This window comes from Montipora capricornis, chromosome 11 (genome assembly GCF_036669925.1).
Source record: "Montipora capricornis isolate CH-2021 chromosome 11, ASM3666992v2, whole genome shotgun sequence".
Classification (NCBI taxonomy): domain Eukaryota; kingdom Metazoa; phylum Cnidaria; class Anthozoa; order Scleractinia; family Acroporidae; genus Montipora; species Montipora capricornis.
The window spans coordinates 40,961,722-40,982,562 of record NC_090893.1 but is presented as its reverse complement, the minus strand read 5'-3'; the positions used below and the strand labels follow the sequence as shown (position 1 = coordinate 40,982,562).

The following is a 20,841-nucleotide window of genomic DNA, read 5'->3' as shown; positions in this document are numbered from 1 at the left end:
CCCTTCACTGCTTTGTGTTTTTCCTTGTTGGCGATTGTGGCAAAATTGTCATTTTCGCCATATTTGCCAAATTCGCTGCTTTCGCCAACTTTTATGGGCCCCCTTCACTGCTTTGTGTTTTTCCTTGTTGGCGATTGTGGCAAAATTGTCATTTTCGCCATTTTTGCCAAATTCGCCATTATTTTCTCTTTTTTGCCATTTTTGTTGTGGTGTGCATTTATGGACATATCACTTTGGGGGCTCTTGAACCGACGACAACATGCCTTAAAAACGACAGTTAAATTAGGCGGCCAAAGACGGTGGAAGAACAAGAGAAAAAAGACTGCATTGCAAAAAAAGACTGCATTGCAAAGGTTACCAGGAACGCAACAAGGTGGTCGTTTAAGGTTTTCTCCGAGTGGTAGATATCAAGGAACAACAAAGAAAGGAGTCATGAAATGCATATGTTAATAAACATGAGGCATTGCATACATGTAATGTCACTCCTGGTATTATATAATTCTTCATTTTGCATTCCATTGTTCGTCTATTTACCCTGCTATTTTGAAATCCCTGGGGCCACGTTGAAATCCCTCGCCAGGCTTTCAGGTTTGTTGGGTGAATTACCAGGTATAACGACTTACTCACGTGACTTGAGAAATTCATCCGATTGGTCAAAACGACTATTGAATATGGATGAGTATTTCAAAGCATACACAAGCCATTTTTGGCCGTTAGGTCAGTACGATGTGCAATATGTGATTATCCTATGACAGTCTAAATTAATCAGTGTGTACGCTGAGCAACTTTATGATAGCTTTCCTTTCAATAGGTTTATCGCATATACTAAGGATGCGTTTAAGTGACTGTATTCTGGAATAAGAATACATTGAATAGAAGTAAGAAAGCCTTCCTTTTTACGGAAATTCACAGTAAAATAATTGTCAAAGAACTGCTGAAATGCTATTTTAAACATATCTTTATTATTTTTGTTGCTTCAAAACGCCAGATATGTTTTGTCTGGAACCGACTGTCATATAACTCGTTTTCGAGGCCTGTAGATGCCCTCTTACTTACGAATTTTTCTCGCATGGGGCACCTGTATATGGAATGTTCTTGTCCAATTTCTCCCTGAGCATACCGAAATGTACATGTACATTCATTTTACCCCTATGTCTTTTTTTATCAGTATATGATCGACCCCCACTGGAAAACTCGTTAATCATTATTGTCTTACGACCTAAGGTACTGCTTATTACTTTTCGAGTTTCTCTTATGTTGTCGCTATTTTCTTGGATGTCGTATTTTTTTATAATTTTGATATTAACCTTCTTTCTGGTATTTCTCAGTATAATTTAGTCAGTCTAACTCACTCTTTGTTTTGACAAGTCTACGTAGCTTGTTGTTCTTTATTCGCGAGTATATTTGGTTGTTGGAGGGAAATTGTTCGGAATTCACCAAAAAGGTTGATTTTGTTTTCCCTTGTGGTCCACATTGAAAACCTGTCGTCAATGAAACGTTTCCAGTGGGCAAGTTAGCGGGATCGCGAACCCTTATATATTTTAGCTCTAGGATAGAATAAAATGAAATTTGGAAAGATCATTACGGTTAGTTGAGCAATGGAAAGGAAGCCTAAAAAATCCAGGCTTGATTTGAACCCATGACCATGCGATTGCACTGCACTTGCTCTACCAACTGAGTTATCAATCCAACTGGGAGCTGGTCACTATTATTTTGCCATTTTAGTTTCCATTGCAATGCTGTGAGTCTGTGCATGTGGAGTTACTATTACCGGTAAAAGAGAAAATACCGGAATACAATGCATCTATTGTACGTTTTATTTTCACGTTTTGAAAATACTTTTTTTTGAGAGTTGAAAGTTAATTTAGTTTGGCTTTGACACTACAAAGTTCATTATTTTACTGCTTTGTTCATTCTGTTTGGAGTTGATCTTGGAGGAAGATCTGCTGGCAGCTGAGTGGATTCTCTTCAAGCTGGTTTTCTAGTGGAACTTGATCAGCATCGGTCTTATTTCTTTTACCTGTTTATTTTTCTTAGGGGGCTCCTCAAGTTTTTGTTTCGTCGTTTTGCTGAGGGAGAGGGAGATAAGACAAATGGAAGGCATGATTTTAGAGTCCACTTAAGGACAGTGCCTACAGTTGTTATTGACCATACGTTCTGCGCATTTCGAAATACTCGGAGTTCCCAGCGATGGTGCTTACTAATACAATGAATATTTTTGAGTGCTTTAAAACTATGCGGAGAAAGCAGAACTCAGCAAGTGCTCTTGGTATGCAAAAGGCAAATTGAGGATAACCATCCATTGTTTGGAGCTTCAATTTGGAAAAGAGCGCTATACATTGCTTTGTATTTTACAGCTATTGTTGATTAATTAACTTTGAAAAATGTGTGGTTACTCCCAATTTTCTTTTTGGATTTCAATAACACTTGTAAAGGTTTTCTTCTCCCGCACATTCATAAACTCGGAAAAAATACCTTTGAAGTAGTGGGCACCGTCCTTAAAAAAGCCATGGTTTCTGATATTGAGACAGTTGACATTAAACTTTTCAATTTGAAAGTAAACATTAACACCGTGAATTTGTCTTACCAAACAAAGGCATCTGTCTTCAGCTTATATTCAGGCTACTGTCATCATCTGTATCATCGTCACCATAATTATCAGCATAAAGTCTTATTTCTTTTGCAGGTCTTTCATGGAAATACTGGGCGAAACGACATTGTCAAGCATAATCTTGAGGAGGTTATCATAGCGAGCTTCATCCGCTTTCAGCCAACTGACTTTTTTGGTCATAAGGCATTGAGAGTTGAGCTGTATGGAACACTTAAGTCTCTAGGTAACTGATGAACTTATTTTCTATGCATTTTAGCAACTCCATCTTATCATTTAGAAAAAGTGTTTAGGAAAAGTGTTTAACAGCCTGCTGTTAGCATTGTAAGTCGAGTTACGTAATTATCAAGAGAGAATTAAATTGGTACATTTGAATAAAGTAATGGTGTTTCTAGACTTGTACAGTTTTGTTCTGTATTCACTAATACCTTTTTCTCCATGCCAGTTCCTGTTAAAGCACCTGTTCTTGTCAGTGTGACTGCACAGTCATCGACTAGTGTCGCTGTCTTTTGGGAGCTCTCAAAACGTTACTACAATGAAAGAAACTTGATGTCCTTTAAACTTCTATACCAAAAGGAAGGCTCCAACGTACCACAGATACAAACTATCAAAGATGCCAAGAACGTTCGAATTAAGAATGGTTTGTTGGTTTTCTCCTCGGAAGTCACAGGGCTTGAGAAATTCACACAATATGAATTTAAAGTGTGCGTCTTCAGTTCGGTGGGGTGTGGACCAAAGAGTTCCTCGAAGATTGCAAGGACATGGGAAGATGGTAAGAGACCCTATCAGTTTCTCAGGCTTAGTATAGTCAACTGGGGGCATTGTCGTGAATTACAGCAATGAAAATCGCAATTCCCTATGGCCATAGACACAGCTGATCCTTTCTTATAGATTTTCTATCTCCAATTATTCCATGTGGTGTTGGAGAAAGTAGTCAAATGCAGTTGAAAGAAATTGACATATTTGCAAATGTGGAATGCCATGGTGTTTTTACTTATTGATTGATTTATTCATTTATTTAAGATTTTTTTTTGTTCCTGATAAGCCATCTTTCTTCATTTAAAATGTCACTTCCTTCATCAAATTAATCTCCTTTAATTATTGGGAAGAAAGGAAGAAAGTTGCTTTTCAATTAAGAATGGTTGAATCACATTTCACCCCATGGCAAAGTTCATTTCTCATTTCTTGTCTTTGCTGCATTTAAAATCTTTCAGTCCCATCAAAAGCTCCTAGCAATTTTATAGTGACTGCTAACACATCTACGGCTATCATAGCGTCCTGGCAGCTTCCTTCCCTTGACTCCAGACATGGAACCATTAGAGGATTTAAGATATTCGTCAGGAAAGAAGGCTCCGATATTAACAGACTAGAAAACATTTCTGTTTCCAACATCACGATGTACACAAAAAATGTCATCGGATTGGCTAAATTTACGCGATATGGATTTCGTGTGTTGGCTTTTACCTCCGCTGGTGATGGAATGAACAGTTCTGTTGAATTCGCAAGAACAAAGGAAGATAGTAAGTGATATTGTTCAATTTAACTTTTGTTAAAACAAGGCTCCCTTTAAGTTAGGTAAGTCAGCCTGTGACCCATTTAAATTAATGTATAGGTAAAAAAAGAAGATCTTTGTTTTAAGGCTGCAGATTATATCATCTTTAGTTTTTTTCATGGCTTATTACATTACATTGCATGTGCACCTGTTCCATGTACTTGTATGTACCACTGGAATGTTCCAGTCATCACTTTTTCCCTAAACTTTTGGCTACAAAAGAAAACCTTTTTATGGAAAGTATGAACCTAGATACATATTTGAGCTGTAGAATAGAATGAAATGAAATTTGGAAAGATCATTACGGTTAGTTGAGCAATAAAAAGGAAGACTAAAAAATCCAGGCTTGAATGGGATTCGAACTCATGACCATGCAATTGCACTGCACTTGCTCTAAGAACTGAGTTATCAAGCCAACTGCAAGCTGATCACTTGTAAATAGAAGCCTGAAATAAATCCATGCTCATTAAACTGGATTCAAACCCATAACATGCAACTGCACTGCAACCAACTAAGAGCCAGGCCTTCTGATATTACGCGATGGTGCGATTTCGCACAATCGACCTCAAATCGCATCCGATCGCACAATTCATGAAAAAACGCATAATTCACAAAAGAACGCACAAAATTCATAAAATAAAACATATATCAACAAGTTTCTTAGGAGTTCCTGCATACTGTACACCATTTTAAAGATGATTTACCTTGGAAAACGGCTAAAAAGCCTTTGTTACCTTCAATTTCGTAAATATTCAAAGTTCAAGGCGTTATTTTGCATTTGAGGGGCCTGGTACGAGTCTCATTCTTAAAGACTCGGCAATTGGTGTAACACAAACACGCCCTTTGTTCAGATTAGCAAATCTGTTCAGAATATAATACTGCACACAAAAACAAAGTGTAAGAAGCTAGTCGTAGCATACAGGAATATTAATAATTATTGATAATTCATTTGGCATGTTAGCTGTGTCCTGTCAACTTTTAAGGTGGTACACCAATAGTGCAGAAGACCCCATTTTTTTAACTTGTCTCAACTAATATCAATCAAGATTCATAACTACTGTTCCCTTATGTTCAAAATGTCTTTAGGGTGTTCCTTTTTTTCCTGAAACCTTGAAAAACAAGCTTAAATATGCTCAGAAAAAAATCGCATAATTTACAATATTTATCGCATAATTGGCCTTTCTAATCGCATAATCTGCCCTGCAAATTTCGCACAATTTGCATTTTTTAATCGCACCCTATCAGAAGGCCTGACTCAGAGCTGGTCACTTGCAAATTTAAGATGATCCCAAGGAAGGCGAATTAATCTTATGTAAAGAAATTGTCAAGGGTGCCTTAAAAGATCCAGGCTGGAATTAAAGCATGAAAGAAAGAAAAAGAATTAAAACCGCAAAAGACTTTGCAGTTCTGTGTGCTAACACATGTGTTGATTTTTCTTTTCCTCCAACATTTTGTTGCATCCAAGCTGTGCATGTTTAAATACTGTCCACACTCTAACAGTATTGTGCAAAGGAACAAGTAATGTGAATAAAGTTGTTGTTGACTTGTTGTTTCCCCGGTATTAGAAAGAAAGGCTCTGCTTGTAGCAAGTCAATTCACTGAACAGAAGAGAGATTCTAAGACCAGGACTAAAGAAACTTCACTGGAGAACACGGAAAATTCTAAAGCTCTTTTTTCTTAAGTTTATTGTTTATAGTTTCAGTTGATGTAAATTTCTATTAATAGCCAATTTTCTCCCTTTCACCACCATCTCTACGCACGCAAAAAACACTCTTAGATCACACGAGACCATGCAGAGTGCTAATTAACACACACAAACAAGACAACTAACCGAATTAAAGCTGCTTATGTATTTTTTTTACAAGTTTTCAAGTCTGAACTATTCTTCTAGATAAAATATCAGTGTATTTTTGTGATGGTGTATAGCCTCGCTTTGTGGGGATGACCATAAAAATGGTTGGGATCGAGGAAAAAGTGAGTGCGAGAAACCATCCCTCCCGAGGGCCTGTGGAACAGGATAATGCCCACTGCTGTTCACGTGCCAAAGACTAGAGAACCTTGATAATTTTTTCAAATTTTTCTTATTCTTGTAACACATGTTATAAGAATGAACAAAAGTCATTTATTATTTGTTTGATTTGTTTATTTTAAGTTCCCTCTAATGCTCCAAGTGGATTTACGGTGACTGCAAGCACTTCTACAAGTGTCACAGCATTATGGGGGCAGCTACCCACAGGTTCCAGAAATGGAGTAATCAAAGGATTTAAGTTGTTTATTAATAGGAAAGGGTCAGAAGACAAACCAAATATTCACTTGGTCAATGCTTCCAACTCTCCAGTGTACAGAAAGAAAGTTACTGGATTGCAAGAATCTACAGAATATAAATTGCAGGTGTTGGCGTTCACTTCTGTTGGTGATGGACCAAAGAGTCCTGTTCAGGTTGTGAAAACACTGGGTACAGAATTTTTCGAAAGATCAACGCAAGGCGAGGACCTAGAGTTAATTTTTTACATTTTTGCCTCCATGTTTTTTGTTTTCTTACGATAGTATACCGGTAGTAATTTATAATGGTAATTAACTGAGTGGAGTGCAATTTGGTCTGAAATTAGCCTTGTGAAATCTTCGAATTCAAATCGCAAGTATGATTTCAGTCCAAAATTGCACATGACACGATTCAAGTTCAATTACCACTTTATTACATCTATTTAGAAATCGCTCAAACACAGGATTTCAGTCAGTACCAATAGTATATTGATCCAGCGACGGGTTTATCAAAAAGTGGAACCAGAAACGCTTTTACATACATTTTGTGTGCAAAACAGAAACATTCAGACGTCATGTGTCAAAAGCTCAGTCAAGAGTAACGAAGGACTAAAGTCAGATCAAAAACAGTTTAAACATGAACTTCGCCACACATTGGCTTTCTTTGTATCTCATTTTCTTATAAAAGCCTGGCTTCAAATCTGATTGGCTATTTTGTTTTAGTGTTCCTTTCTCATTGGCCGGGGAAAAGGTGTGATTTAGAGCAAACAAAGTGTGATTCACGAATAAATCGCAATGCTCACCAGCAATAATACACAATGAAACTGTATTGCTGTTTGTTTCATATCATTTATGTCTCATTGAAATCTGAACTGTAGAATCTCCATATTTATTAGGGGCATAAAAGGGCAGTAATATCCAGAGACTAGGGAAAACGTTTCATAAAACGTTGCATTAGATTTCAAAGGCATAAAGTTTATCGTTGCCGACTGATGTATAATCGGTGATAATGCTTCATGCTGCACATTTTTATAGTTATTGCGTGTGAAGTCATCTGCAGATATACCTGCAGTTCATGAGAGCTTTGCATGTAACGTTAATCTTTGTGCTTAGAATTTCATTAAAACTACGGCATTGAAAATTTGATTCTAGTTTGTACCAATAATAATTTGTGCCATTTTGGACCAGGTTTTTCCATGGCGAGTATTCTTGGTTTTTCCATTGGCGGTGTATTTTTTCTTGGCTTTCTACTCCTTGTTGGTTTTTCTTGCCATAAAAAGAGAAGGAAGAAGCGTCCGGCAAAGTGGTAAGCCTTTTTTCTTTTAACTGGTACAGTAGTTTTTAATGACTCATGAATTAAGGTAGGTAACACAATGCTTCTTAACAATTAAAAAGATTAAAACCTTTTCTTCATAAAAAAAGGGACAACTTTGAGTTTGCAAGACATGTTTCGATCGATTATCGATCATCTTCATGCAGGTAACAAGTGTTCGTTACAGTGCCAATTTGAATTTTTGTCAATGTCACAATTTGAACTTACGTTAATACATTGCCGTTAGAATTTTAAATTAACGGTAAACGTTACAACAATTCTAAATGCAAAGAATCGCGCACAAACAGTGTAACAAGAAAAACAAACTTAAGTGCTTAATGGCAGGAAATACAACAACACAAAAAACTAACACTAAACACAAATGTAGCTAAAAAGATAGGGTAAGCTCCACATGCTTTAGCTGCCAATTTAGACTGGGATTTTCCCAGTGGATATGAGCAGCCTCTTTAAGCAACAACTGGAAACGATTACCGGTAGGTGCCGTATCTAAAATGGAAAAGCAACTCTCAGATTCGACATTCCTCAGAGTGTTGCAAATGTTGCAAAATGTGAGAAGTCGTGTCCCTTCTCAGATGCTCACGGATGCACACCGAAATGTGTTGGGATGTTTCCCCGACGTAACAGGCATTACATCCTGCACCAGTGAATTTATATACGACACGCGAACGGAGGTGGAAAGGCACAGGATCTTTCACACTGAACATGTTGCGGATCTTAAATGAAGAAAAAAGCGAGGTTAATATCTAAATCGACGCAAAAACGCTTGACTAGCTTATGTAATCTTGAAGTTCTCTGAGCTTGTGTAGAAAAGGACCCTACGTAAGGTAACTTTAAAACTTGCCATTAGTTGAGGGGGTCTGGGCACTAGTAATATACTGAAGTATCTTCTCGATTAGGTGTGAAGGGAAGAGGGCATAAAATGAAAGTGAGGTAATTCTTAACGTCATTGTGAAAGCCCGCCCAACTGTTCTTGATTTTGAAGGTTCTATCAACAAGCTTTCTCAAAAGGCCAATTTTGTACGATGGAGCAGTGAAACTAAAGCAAGAGAGTATAAAGCTAGGAGAGGTAATCCCTCATATTGGCCCTATTCCCATCGTAATCCCTCTTAAGTTATTTTATATCTCCTGGGAAATCCGGTATTCCCACGAAGGTTCTCTGATAGCTAATTACATGCATATGTCCCCATTTTTACAAAAGTTGACAGGTGAGCAAATTCCCTCACAACATTGGTAAAATGGGGACATATGATTGGCTATCAGATACCCTCGTGGGAATACCGGATCTCGCAGGAGATCTAAAAATAACTTAAGAGGAATTACGATAAGAACAGGGTCAATATAAGGGATTACCTCTCTTACCTTCATACTCTCTTGACTAAAGTAATAAGTTAGAAGACCCGTGAACGTTATATAGCGAAAAACGGTGGTTGTAGGACCTTGTGAATGGCTAAGAATGAAGACATCCAAAACAGGAAATTTATGGTCCACCTCTTTCTCCATGGTAAAACGTATGTTAGGGTGCCTGGTGTTAATGAAATCAAAAAATGAAAGTGCATCTTGTTCCGTCTCAAATACATGTACACAAAACGTGTCATCAACGTATAGTCGATATAATTTTAGACGCCTTGCAGTTTCTCCAACCAAATATTTTCGTGGTGGCCCATGAAAAGATTGAAGAAGGCAACATAAATACTTAGCTAACTCATAATTATAAGTCCCAATTGAAGAGACTATTGGTCTGATAGCTGCTTCTCCATTATAGATACGGCACCTAATCGTTTCCAGTTGTTGCTCGAAGAGGCTGCTCATATCCGCTGGGAAAATGCCAGTCTAAATAGGCAGCTAAAACATGCGGAGCTTACTCTATCTTTTTAGCTACATTTATGTTTCAGTGTTAGTTTTCTGTAGTCTTTGGTGTTGTTGTTGTATTTCCTTGTATTTCTTTTGTTACACTGTCCGTGCGCGCCTTATTCGATTGTTTGCATTTAGAATCGTTGTAACGTTTACCGGTAATTTAAAATTCTAACGGCAATGTATTAATGTAAGTTCATATTGTAACATTGACACAAATTCAAATTGGCACTGTAACGAACACTTGCAACTGAAGATGATCGATGATCGATCGAAACGTGTCTCGTAAACTCAAAGTTGTTGTCCATTTTTTACGAATACTAGTTTGTCTGCTTTTATCCAAAACCTTTTATGTATTGCAAAAACTGAAATCTGCTTTGCCAGGGGTATATTGTCATTGGTCATTACTCATCTGTAACAGTATGTGTAAGATGTGTTTTGGTCAATATTTATTGAAGTGGCAAGGGCCGTTTTAGGCTGCAATAAGCGCAACTTTTAGGACGACAATGTGCCCAGCAAGTTGTATTGACTGAAAGTAGTAAATCCCGAAGAAAAAGTTACAAGTGAAGCTCGTGTAGAAAAAAATAAGCAAGAGCAAATCGACAAATAAAACCAAAACGAAGACGTAAAGCGCTTACCAATTGCTGGATTTCGGAGAGAGCGAGTGAAAAAATTAAAATTCAGCATTCCTTTACATGGGATTTTAGAAAAAAGAAATTTACATTAAAGTGCCCATAACCCCAAAATGTTGTTTTTTTTTTTTGCTAAAATGAATCTTTGCACCTGTTCGAAACGCATTGCAGCCATTTTTTTTCTTTTTCCAACAAATCCTCCATTTTATAGGCTTCGAAAGATGCGAAAATACAAACATTTTTTGTTCACGACCGAGTGAGAAGGGGAATGGGTCTATTCCTGTTTTGACGTCACAATCTACTTTGCATGCATTTTTACAAAGAGTTAATGCAATGTAAATTGAAAGGATGATTGCTAACGAATAGAGAAAGATTTTTTACAATAACTAAAAATTCCTGTGTTAAGTATGAAAATTCGACAAAGAGGTACATGTAAATGCGACTAATTTGTTTCTTGCGTGGCTATTTTTGTGTTTTGATTGTTATGCAAATTTTGACAGAGAATATATTAAAAATCACGCAAAAAATTTCAATTTGAGCGGTTATTTGAACATAAAAGATGCAACGCTTAGCGAGAAATAATATTTTATGTGAACAGTTTGGAAAAAAAAATTACGATGCTTTCCCTACACTGTGGAATTGCGCAAAACTTTAACCAGTCTTTCCCAGGGTCTCCATTGTCGTTGAAAGTTTCAATTTCGGAGATTATGACGAGTTTGTATTCTTTTATTTCAAAATTCATTATCCTTCACAATTCGCTCTTGCTGTACAATTTCAAAACTCTGTTTTACAAATTTCAGATAAGATACTCAACTTTTAAAACGAAATTAAAATTTTCGCGTCTTTAAGAGTGCCATTCAAACTTACATGTATTCTTGAATCGGTGAATTCACTTGCACGTTGAAATTTTTTTTACTGAATGCATGAGAACAAAGCTAAAAATAGTATCTGGGAGAGAACGGATGAACGTTTTTGATGCGGTTAACCGTTACGCATTCTGTTTACACGACATCAATCGAAACCATAGGGAAACGCTGCCAAAAGTGGAGCATTTTCAAAATGATACAGTTTCATCTATCATGCAAATGACAAAACGGCATCTATTTTGAATGCGGTTACTATTTTGGGGTCAAAAATTCGTTGTTCGATTTTAAATTGTGAATCTTAAAAGGTAGTGCAGCTCACTCTTTTCTGGTTTGATTTTGCCTTTTCAATTTTCATGCACTTTGCTGTCCTTAAATCGCGAAGCTTATCATAACGATAGGCAGAGGCTTTTAGAATTGTTAACTTTTTTCCAGCCGCTGGTATGCTCTGGCAAGGTAATAAAGAAAAAATAAGCGACATTTCGGGATTCGACCTGCAAGAATTCATGTCTGGTGGGACAAGTGAATTTTGTGGAAGTTATTGTCTCCCTTGAATCGTCTGTGATGAGTTCGGCATGACGTAAACATACTAAAACATTTAATATAAAGTTCCTTTCCTTTTTTCTCCTGTCTCTAAATTCTCGAGTCCATTCCATTCTTAATTACTGATGACGTAACCATTTCTGGTCAGGGATCACTTGGCGGTCCAGTTTGGGGATCATTTCTGGTCCGGGAATCATTTGCTGTCCAATTTGGGGATCATTTCTGGTCCAGGGATCATTTCCGGGACGCGATCATTTGCGGGCCTGTACAGGGCTTTTCAATCCGGTTAACTTATTTACATGTTTATTGAAGCGTGAACAGGCGGTTTTCGTATTTAATACAATTAATGAAACTAAATAAGAAAACTAACCTAAAAGGGTGAGCGTCCCAAGACTTTCACCAGTGATTGTAGCTCCCACGAGTCTCCTATAACCCAGTGGTAAAGAATCCGAAGTTGTAATCGGAAGGTCGTAGGTTTGACTCTTAAAAACGAGCACTCAGATTTTTTCCGAGTATGACCGAGACACCATCGAAATCATGGATCATGACATGGCTCCTACGAGTCTCTTATAGCTCAGTGCTTGAGCATCCGAAATACTGTAGTCATCGGAAGGCTGTCGTAGGTTAAAAACCTGCAAAGGAGCTCTCGGATTCTTTCCGAGTATCACTGAGTTACCATCGGAAATATCCTCTCTTCATTTCATTCACCGGGATTAACATTTGTCATCCACTTCATTTATATAGCAAGAAATCAATGCACGCTGCAGACAATTTCAGTCCTTGCAGTATAGAGGGACAGTTGTCATTGGAACCTACGATCATGGACAAATTCCTTTGGAGCACTCATTCCAGTACACATTTTTGGGACTTCACTGAGGCGCTCCCCCACTCCCCTCCCCACCCAATCAATGTTGGGCATAAACTGGTCCACTCTCAGTTCTGCACACTGTTTTCACTTCATTTCCCTCAAGTGACATTGAATGGGGGAAAGAGGATTGCAAAAGAGTCCAGAATATGCGATAAGTGAGTTGAAAGATAAAATGCTGAATTGTTCCGAAGAATTTGTCCATGATTGTAGTTTAATGGCGTAGCTTCCACTAGTTTCCTATAGCTCAGGGGCAGAGCATCAAAATAACTAGTAATCGGAATGTCGTAGGTTCGACTCCTGCAAATGGGCACTGAGATTTTGTCAGAGTACCCCTGAGTCAACATCGAAAAATAAGTCTCTTCAATTCATTAACCCGGGGTTAACATGAAACATCTAGTTCTGTACAATTGCAAATGTACTCCATTTCGACACTTCAGTCCTAGCAGTAAAGAGACTGAGATAATTGTCACATGAGCATAACTGGGCTAATATCTCAAAGACATTTTGCCCTGAAATGCTCATTTTTGGCGAGTAGGCCTTTTGGATGTTGTCCTTTCATAATAGTGTTTTCACGTGACGCCACAGCAGCCACATTGATGTCGCTAAAGAAAGGGATGGCGGCCATGTTGATGTCTCTGACTAATTCTCCGGAAATTGCGCTGTGTTATCATGCAAATGTTTTCTTTTATTTCGGTAGAAAAACAAGGTTACTGATCACGTGAGTGAAAATACTCTATACCTCAAAAATGGCATAATTTCACAAATTTAGTTTTTTCATGACATCACACTTTAGAACTCTAAGAGGTAGCATTAGGAAAGATGTGGGTTTGTTCAAATGATGATCTGTGACCCAAATCTCATTTAAGCCTCAATGGATTGGTCTCGCGTAGTCTCAGAGTTGCATAAACAAAACAAAAAGATAGCAAGAAAGGCTTTTGTGAAAGCTCTATTTTGTTTATGGTCCAAAGGTAAAGCACTCGTAGCCAACTATTAGGGATAAGCCCCATTCCTTCTGCGACCTAAAATAAAATTTGTTGTGACGTTGCGTGAGTCCCATAACTTACTGAAACCTCGTTCCACATCTGGATAGCTGTAATTGATGTTGTTCCTTTGGGTTGTTTTTTTTTAGGACAGCAAAGGATATTAAACCACTGAATTCCTGCGAAATTCCTCCAGCTAGAATAGAAAAATTGGAAGAGGTGGGTCAAGGAGCATTTGGGAAAGTGCACAAAGCCAAATTGATTGACGGATTGGAGTTCTTTAACAAGAATACCAAAGACTGGTGTGAGAAAAATTTCAAGTACAAGATCGTTGCTGTTAAAGAATTACATGGTGGGTATGAAAGTGTCTATTCCTTGTATGGATCACACACCGAAGTAATTACCTTGCATTTGTATCCCGGGAGTCAATTAAGGTAAATAAGTACGCAATGCAAGCATCAACTATTAGCTTCGACTTCAACTGCATTGTATTATTATTTTCGATGTTTGTTTTAGAGAACTGCCCAACAATAGTTGAATACCTCTTCATATAGTTTGTTGGCTGTTTGGGTATGGCTAGCCTTTACATCGAATAGGGCTTTGCAGTCTGGAAAAATTTTAGTCATCTACATGTAGTCAGGTGTCAAATATTTATGCCCTGGACATTGTGATACAGTAGCTTTTTGCTTTGCACAAGACACACGTCTCATTCAGAAGCATGATGCCATTAATGGTACAGTACCGCCTAGAAGTATTGACCCCTAGGGACGAGGCAATACCTCGTCTTTGCCGCAGGTAGTGGACGCGCGGCACCGAGGTATGCAAATTCTTTTCCCTCGGTAAAACCGAGGTGCACTTTGCCGCGGGAAATTTGCCGCTGGAGAAAAGACGAGGCTTGCCGCGGGAAAGAACAATGATCTGTTGTTCTTATAAAATAAGCGGAAGAATCGATTCGTAATGCAAGAAATTGTAATCAAAATGAGAAAGTGTGCCATTTACGTAAGGACTCAAATTTTATAATCTTTACATAATGTAAAACTGAAGACTTCTTTAAAGATACAGTGTAAGCGACCGCTTGATTATCCAGCCAACGCAACACTCGTTGTTCTCCAGGTTGTAATACTGTATGTGTGCGTGAGAAATTATTTGTTTGGTTTTGAAAAAGGTTCAATTGTATCTCTTTTCGTCTAAGCCTGACTTTATTTTATTTGGAGACCTGAAATTCAAACTTGTGCGATTGTCTTCGTTTTATCATCGCCATTTTGGTTAAAAGCAGGTATTCCTTCCACATACATTGTATTATAGATCGTTTTCACGTGACGTCATCATTTTCTAAAATCCAAAACTAAAGAGCCACGAAAGTTTTTATCCTCATCAGGCATATGAGGCGGTAAATTTGTATCCATTTGAAATTTTAAAGCTCAATAGCGTGCTTCGTTTGGAAACCAGAGCATTTTGAATTTCTGAGCTATAGCGGTGCGTGACACGAGGCGACGATCAAGTTTATTGAGAAATATATATTTATCTCATGGTTTTGAGCCTTTTTAGAATTTAAAGCATTAGGAAAAGTGCTTAAGTAAATAGCTGTCTTTCAGTACAGATGATCACTCGCCTAGATAGCCAAAGTAAGTAACAGATGTTGACACTATTTTCCGGCCGCCATATTGGTGCACCACAGATGTGCACCAACATGGCGTTTTCATACTGGGCTCTGTAAATTTCTGCGAAACATTTCGACGAATATCTGAAGTTTGGGGAAACGCACGGGCCTAAAACTTGGAGAAGTGTCTTCTTCATTTATCTTCTACAACATCACGAATTCTTGACTTTTTCCACTGGATGGTTTTCGATTTATTTTTTTAATGCGTGACAGTGAAAACGAACTATTGTTAAACTTGTCAAATTTCAATTTTAATCGCAACGTTCTGCCGAGGCATCGGAGCCTTTGTCGGTACTATTTTGAGACCAAACGCACCGACGAATAATTTAAGAATGGTTTCTTTTTTCATCGCTTTTCATCAGCAATAAATTGTTATATCATAGCAATTGCAGCAAAATACATTTTCGCGTTGTTTTATCAGTCGTGCAATAGTCTACTTGACTTCCATAAATATTTTTTAATTGCAGCATTTTGATTACGCATGGAAAACAAATTTAAGAATAGACTGTAGTTAGTGGAGAAAAGAAGTCTCTTACTTATCTGAACAAACTCACCGTTTGCAAACGAATTTTAACAAATGCAAAACCAGCAAGCGAAACAAACTTTAGAATGTTCGAACCATCTTTGCTCCAGTGCTCACGTTGCGCTTTCACGTGCAACTCTTTTCGCAGCGGGCGTCCACTCGTGATAAATTTGCATAACCACGCCGATATGCGCCAATGATTACCCAGAGCACGAAAACAACCTTTTCAGTTTAGATCAAATAATTTTCGACTATTTCAGGGGTTTGATATCCTGGGTTCTTTCCTTGGAGTGTTTTTCTTATTTGTGATTTGTTACACTAAACAACCTTAGAAAGCAATACTGCAGTAGGAAACCACAAGAAGTCGTAACTTGGTCGCGCAAGGTTTTCGAGCCGTTCACCCTGAACGTGTAAGCTTTCAGTTTGTAAATATTGTCAAAACCCTCTCCTGTTTGCAGGATTTCGAAATAATAAATGAATAAATGTATGTTCCGTGCGCTGAGCTGCAAAAAACAAGCGGACATATTCTCCCATAAACTTAAATGTATAAAATGACGGCGAAGTCCACGCAAGTGGGACAAGCGTCGAACCTTCAAATGAATAGTCCACCATAAGTCTTCGAAATAATCACTGCAATCAAAATACAAATGCATGTCGCAAAGAAGATTTCAAATGAGGTCGGAATCTAGCTACAGTACGGATATTCTTTTCGCATGTAAAAGGAAAAGGAAACCAAGGTGCATGATTAGCGGCTACAACCCTCTTTGCTGTTCGCAATTTTCAGCCGAAACTTGTTCAGTTTCTGTTGTTCGGTGGGATTTCAACATTACAATCTACAATAGCTTATCGAAACACAAAGTTGACGGAAACCCAACTCTACCGCGGAATTTTAATTACCGAGGGTTTACCTCGGTTGACTTTCCCGCGGCAACTTTGGAGCCTGACCGTAAATTTCCCTCGGCAGAAAAGCGGCCTACCGCGGGAATACCGAGGGAAAGTCGCGACAGGGCGACGCGGCAATGACGCGGTAAAGGGGTCAATACTTCCAGGCGGTACTGTACTTCGTAATGTGTTAAAAGGAGTTCCCTTAGGCCTAAGAACTTCAATTCATGTATTGCTCTTTGGTTGGAGTTTTGGATGACGTCATGGTAAGAGGGTCACTTTGTGACTCCTATACCAAGTAACGTGAATCTCATTATATAGCGGTATGTCGATGAGTGTGATTGCACTTATGTCATGACACTGCATATAGCAGCAAGCGACTCTCAAGGGTGAGCCGGTTTAGGGCGATTAAAGGACTAGTTTACGGGCTTGACTTCGAAAGTGTTGTTGATGTAGGGATAAGGGACACTTGATTTATTCCAAAAAACGATCTCTGGCTAAAATGATTAAAAACTACGAGCTTTCGACTGCCGAACTGCAGTCTTCGACGGGTAAAATGAATGATAAGAAATCGATGAGAAAATTTAAATAAAAACGTACATTGCAAAATGATGAGAATGTAGAAAATTTATGAATATTTGTTAAAAAGAATGTTGTATTGTCCAGGTAAAGGGCACGAATTGTTATCTGCGTTAACCAGAGATCGTTTTTTAAATTTTAACTATGTTTCATCCTGGCTGCGGCCCTTCAATATTTTCACTTGATTTATTCCCTTGACTCAATAAGCTGTAAACTTAAGTGAAGCTATGATCCTCGCAGTTATGAACGCGATGTTTGCAATTGTAGTTGAAGTCCTGAATTTTTCAGGCTTTACGCTTGATTTCATATCCGCTGTTCATATATGATCCATTTCGTATATAATTTCATCGTTAAACTGTAAACTGAAATTTATTTGACAATTATTCCACGAGCGCACATCAAATATGAGATTGTAAATAGGTAACGAGGCGCGTAGTGTCAAGTTGGCGATAACCAGTCTCATATCCAACAAGTCATTACATTCTGAACGCTTGGACATTTGGAAATTAAGGCCAATTAGCTTCCAATTAGGTCATATAGTATATGAGCTGATAACCGATACAGTATCCGAGGTCGAAGATTTAATAATAAAATATAACCAGGTATAAGATACTGAATTACTTCGGAAATATTCTGTCTGAGTATAAATTATAGCTCCTTGTGGTAATAACTTATTGCTGAAAGAAAAACTAATGATACCTCGATTACTTGGGAATTTAAGACGATATTAGATAGATACGTGTGTGACGCGTCACAAATATGTTTTCACAAAATGTTCCCAAATCGTCAAGTATTACCACATAAGACAAGAACATCATTCTAAAAGCATATTCTACGGTAATTTTGGTAATTTTGAGAGTGGAAATCAAGTTTACGGTCGACGGTAAATACAAGCACATTGTTGAGGCCACATGGAATGTTTAATTACGTTTACACAACAAAAAGATGCTAACCCCACTTTTATATGAAAATCCTTTACTATTGCCATAAAATTTATCCAGATATCTTCACTAGGCTCTTAAGAATTAAGCTCTCTATGTAATTTTTTTTCCGTGATTTCAAGTAAAATTCCCTGAATTTCATTCCCTTAGGTGCGGGCCACTTCTGTCTCGCTCGATGGCGGTTTTCGGCATATCACAGTATGATGTCAATTCAACAATCCTTTGTTTATTTCAACCGATTCCAATAAAAACTGGCCAGTGGTTGTCTAATTTCATAAACATCCGATGTGCCAAATTTGTAAGGAAGTGAAAGTAACGCAGTTTCTCATCAATCTTACCCTGAACGGCTGCAATTTTTGCGGTCGCGGTCGAGGGGGCTGTGGGAAATGGATTCAAAAGGAAATTCAGTTTAAATTGATGATTGGATGCTCTTAAAAATAACCAAGAAAATTATCCAAAGAAATGTTTTTGAACAAAATGAGGACCCGGATTTTAAAGCGCTGATTGGCCTTCGAACGACTGAGCCCTGTAGAACATCTATTGCACCAGTAAGGGCCTGTTTACATGGAGATAGGGTGACCCTTCTAGAAGGGGCACCCTCTTAGAAGGGTAAACCTTGCCTATTGTATTTTCCACTTTGGTTTACATGAGAGGCAGGGTCACCCTTGGGGTAGGGCCACCCTATCTGCTTGGTAGGGTAACCCTAGGAGGGCCAACTTTTTGCTTTTTGCCATGTGATCACTTGAGGTAGGGTCACCCTTTTAGCAGGGTCAACTTTTGTGGGATCGGATTACTGTCACATTGCAGCGAAAGTCCGTAATGAGGTTCACCCTTTCTCCATGTAAACAGGCCCTAAAACAAAATGTTCTATTAACTTGCCCGACGCACTCTACAAGCACTTGGACAGAACAATACGATATCACTAGCCTTCACAACCTTTTCTCTGTACACAACCCTCACTTTCAAATATGAAAAAAGAATTATCTATCGCATGAACCATCCATCCTTCCCCCTCAACTGCTACCTGTACGCCTGCAAACATATCGAGCTCACTCTCCTAAGCTCCGACTACCCCTACTTCTTAAGGTTTTTCTTTTCAGTAGGACAAGTTTGACTAGTTAAAGTAGGGAAAGCCCGGAAGTGCAGTGAAAACAGCGCGTCTTAAGTTTAGCGGGTTAAAAATGCAAGCTGTTTTCTCAAGCAGAAACAAGGGATTGTCTCGCCTTTATGACCGGAAATTCCCTCAAAGAGTTATACTATCTCAAGAGATGGTATATAACTCATCCTCATAAATGCCACAGCCAATTACATTGCCCGTAGCGACAGAAAAACGGAAATACTGGGTTGTGCTTTACCGCATAGACTGCAGTCAGATTACAATAAAATAGATAACCGTTCATCACACTGCACATGAAACACTAAGCAACCTACTTTGAAACTGATTTGTTCAACATTTCATAACTTTTTTTCTCAAGAAAACGCCAATGAAGAGGAGAAATTAGAATTTCTAAACGAGATTGATCTCATGAAGGTACTGGGGAAGAGTCCAAACGTGCTGAGTTTTGTAGGCTGTTGGACAGAGGCCACTCCACAGAAGACGCCTCTTCGTCTGATTATGGAGTATGTTCCCCATGGAGACTTGCTTCACTGGTTGAGAGCAAAAAGAAGTCAGGTAATTATGTTAGCCAAACATCATTAGTAAGCCAATTCCTATAGATGCATTAAGTATTAAGGGAAAAACAAAGAATATTACAACATTTGGATAGGAAAATTCAAAGGAATGTCCTAAGGCGAGCTTCACTTGCATCTTAAAACTAAACTCATCTGGCCCCAGTTGTTCCAAGGGTGGATAGCGCTATCCACTGGATAACTCAATCGGTTTTGCTCGTGTTTATCCGCTGGATAGTGATTTATCCGGTGGATGGCGCTATCCACCTTTTGAACAATCGAGGCCTGGGTGTTAGCCAAAACAAATTGTATGGTTGTGACTTTGTGGGTCAATGAGGACCACAAACCGCTTTTTTATGATAACACTTATTGCTTACTTGTATACACAGATTAAAGGTTCTACCTTGGGAGCTGTCGTTATTACTGAAAGCAAAAAACAGTATGCAGAGACAAAAGAATGCAACACAGCTACACTAGACCAGGTATATGCTTCTTAATTTTGATATGATGTTAAATCCAGGATGCAAACCTGATAGATCTTTATTCTCATTCCTTTGTGCCATTTTTTTTAAAAACTGCAGCAATATCAAATGCCTAAAACCCACAGTAAACATTATTGGATAGCCTTGTAGAAATTATGTGTCTGCAGCTAAAGCTTATAGATACATGTACCAACAGGCCATATAATTGTGATTCAGGGATGCAGCTAAATGCCGGCTGCTGGTGAAAATCACCGCTTGAGAAAAGGGTGAACGCCGGCTGAATCAAGGCTGCATTTTTGCCGTCGATCGAAGCAACCGAGAAGATCGCAAATTATTTTCTACAAAGTTTAAACGTCATTCGATGTATTAACAAAAAAAAAATGAATTTCTGTTAGTCGACACGGAATTATCACTAGAATTTATCGATACTGGAAATGAAATGAAAGCATTGTTTAAGTACTTTTCTGCGTGTCCTCTCTTTCCCTGTATTTGCCATCTTGAAGAATGCCGGGTGTTGTGAAAGCCAGGTCCCTTTGATGCTCAGAGCACAAACTTAACGGCTACAACCGAACCAGCTTCGGCCTGTTATGTTACACCGTGCAACGCCTGCTGGA

General features: G+C 38.3%; 2 protein-coding genes across 6 annotated transcripts in view; one reads left to right on the top strand and one right to left on the bottom strand.

Moving 5' to 3' along the window:
- The window catches only part of LOC138024274 (uncharacterized), an 847,896-nt gene that overhangs the window by 86,485 nt on the left and 740,570 nt on the right, over nt 1–20,841 (bottom strand). The window lies entirely within an intron of this gene.
- Nucleotides 1–20,841, top strand: part of LOC138024233 (uncharacterized) — a 42,432-nt gene that overhangs the window by 765 nt on the left and 20,826 nt on the right. For both annotated transcript variants that reach the window (XM_068871363.1, XM_068871362.1), the window contains exons 2-9: nt 2,687–2,834; nt 3,054–3,380; nt 3,823–4,128; nt 6,313–6,645; nt 7,611–7,728; nt 13,642–13,844; nt 19,553–19,749; nt 20,135–20,227. In XM_068871363.1, the coding sequence (XP_068727464.1) occupies nt 2,687–2,834; nt 3,054–3,380; nt 3,823–4,128; nt 6,313–6,645; nt 7,611–7,728; nt 13,642–13,844; nt 19,553–19,749; nt 20,135–20,227 (1,725 nt within the window). The remainder of the gene's footprint in view (nt 1–2,686; nt 2,835–3,053; nt 3,381–3,822; nt 4,129–6,312; nt 6,646–7,610; nt 7,729–13,641; nt 13,845–19,552; nt 19,750–20,134; nt 20,228–20,841) is intronic.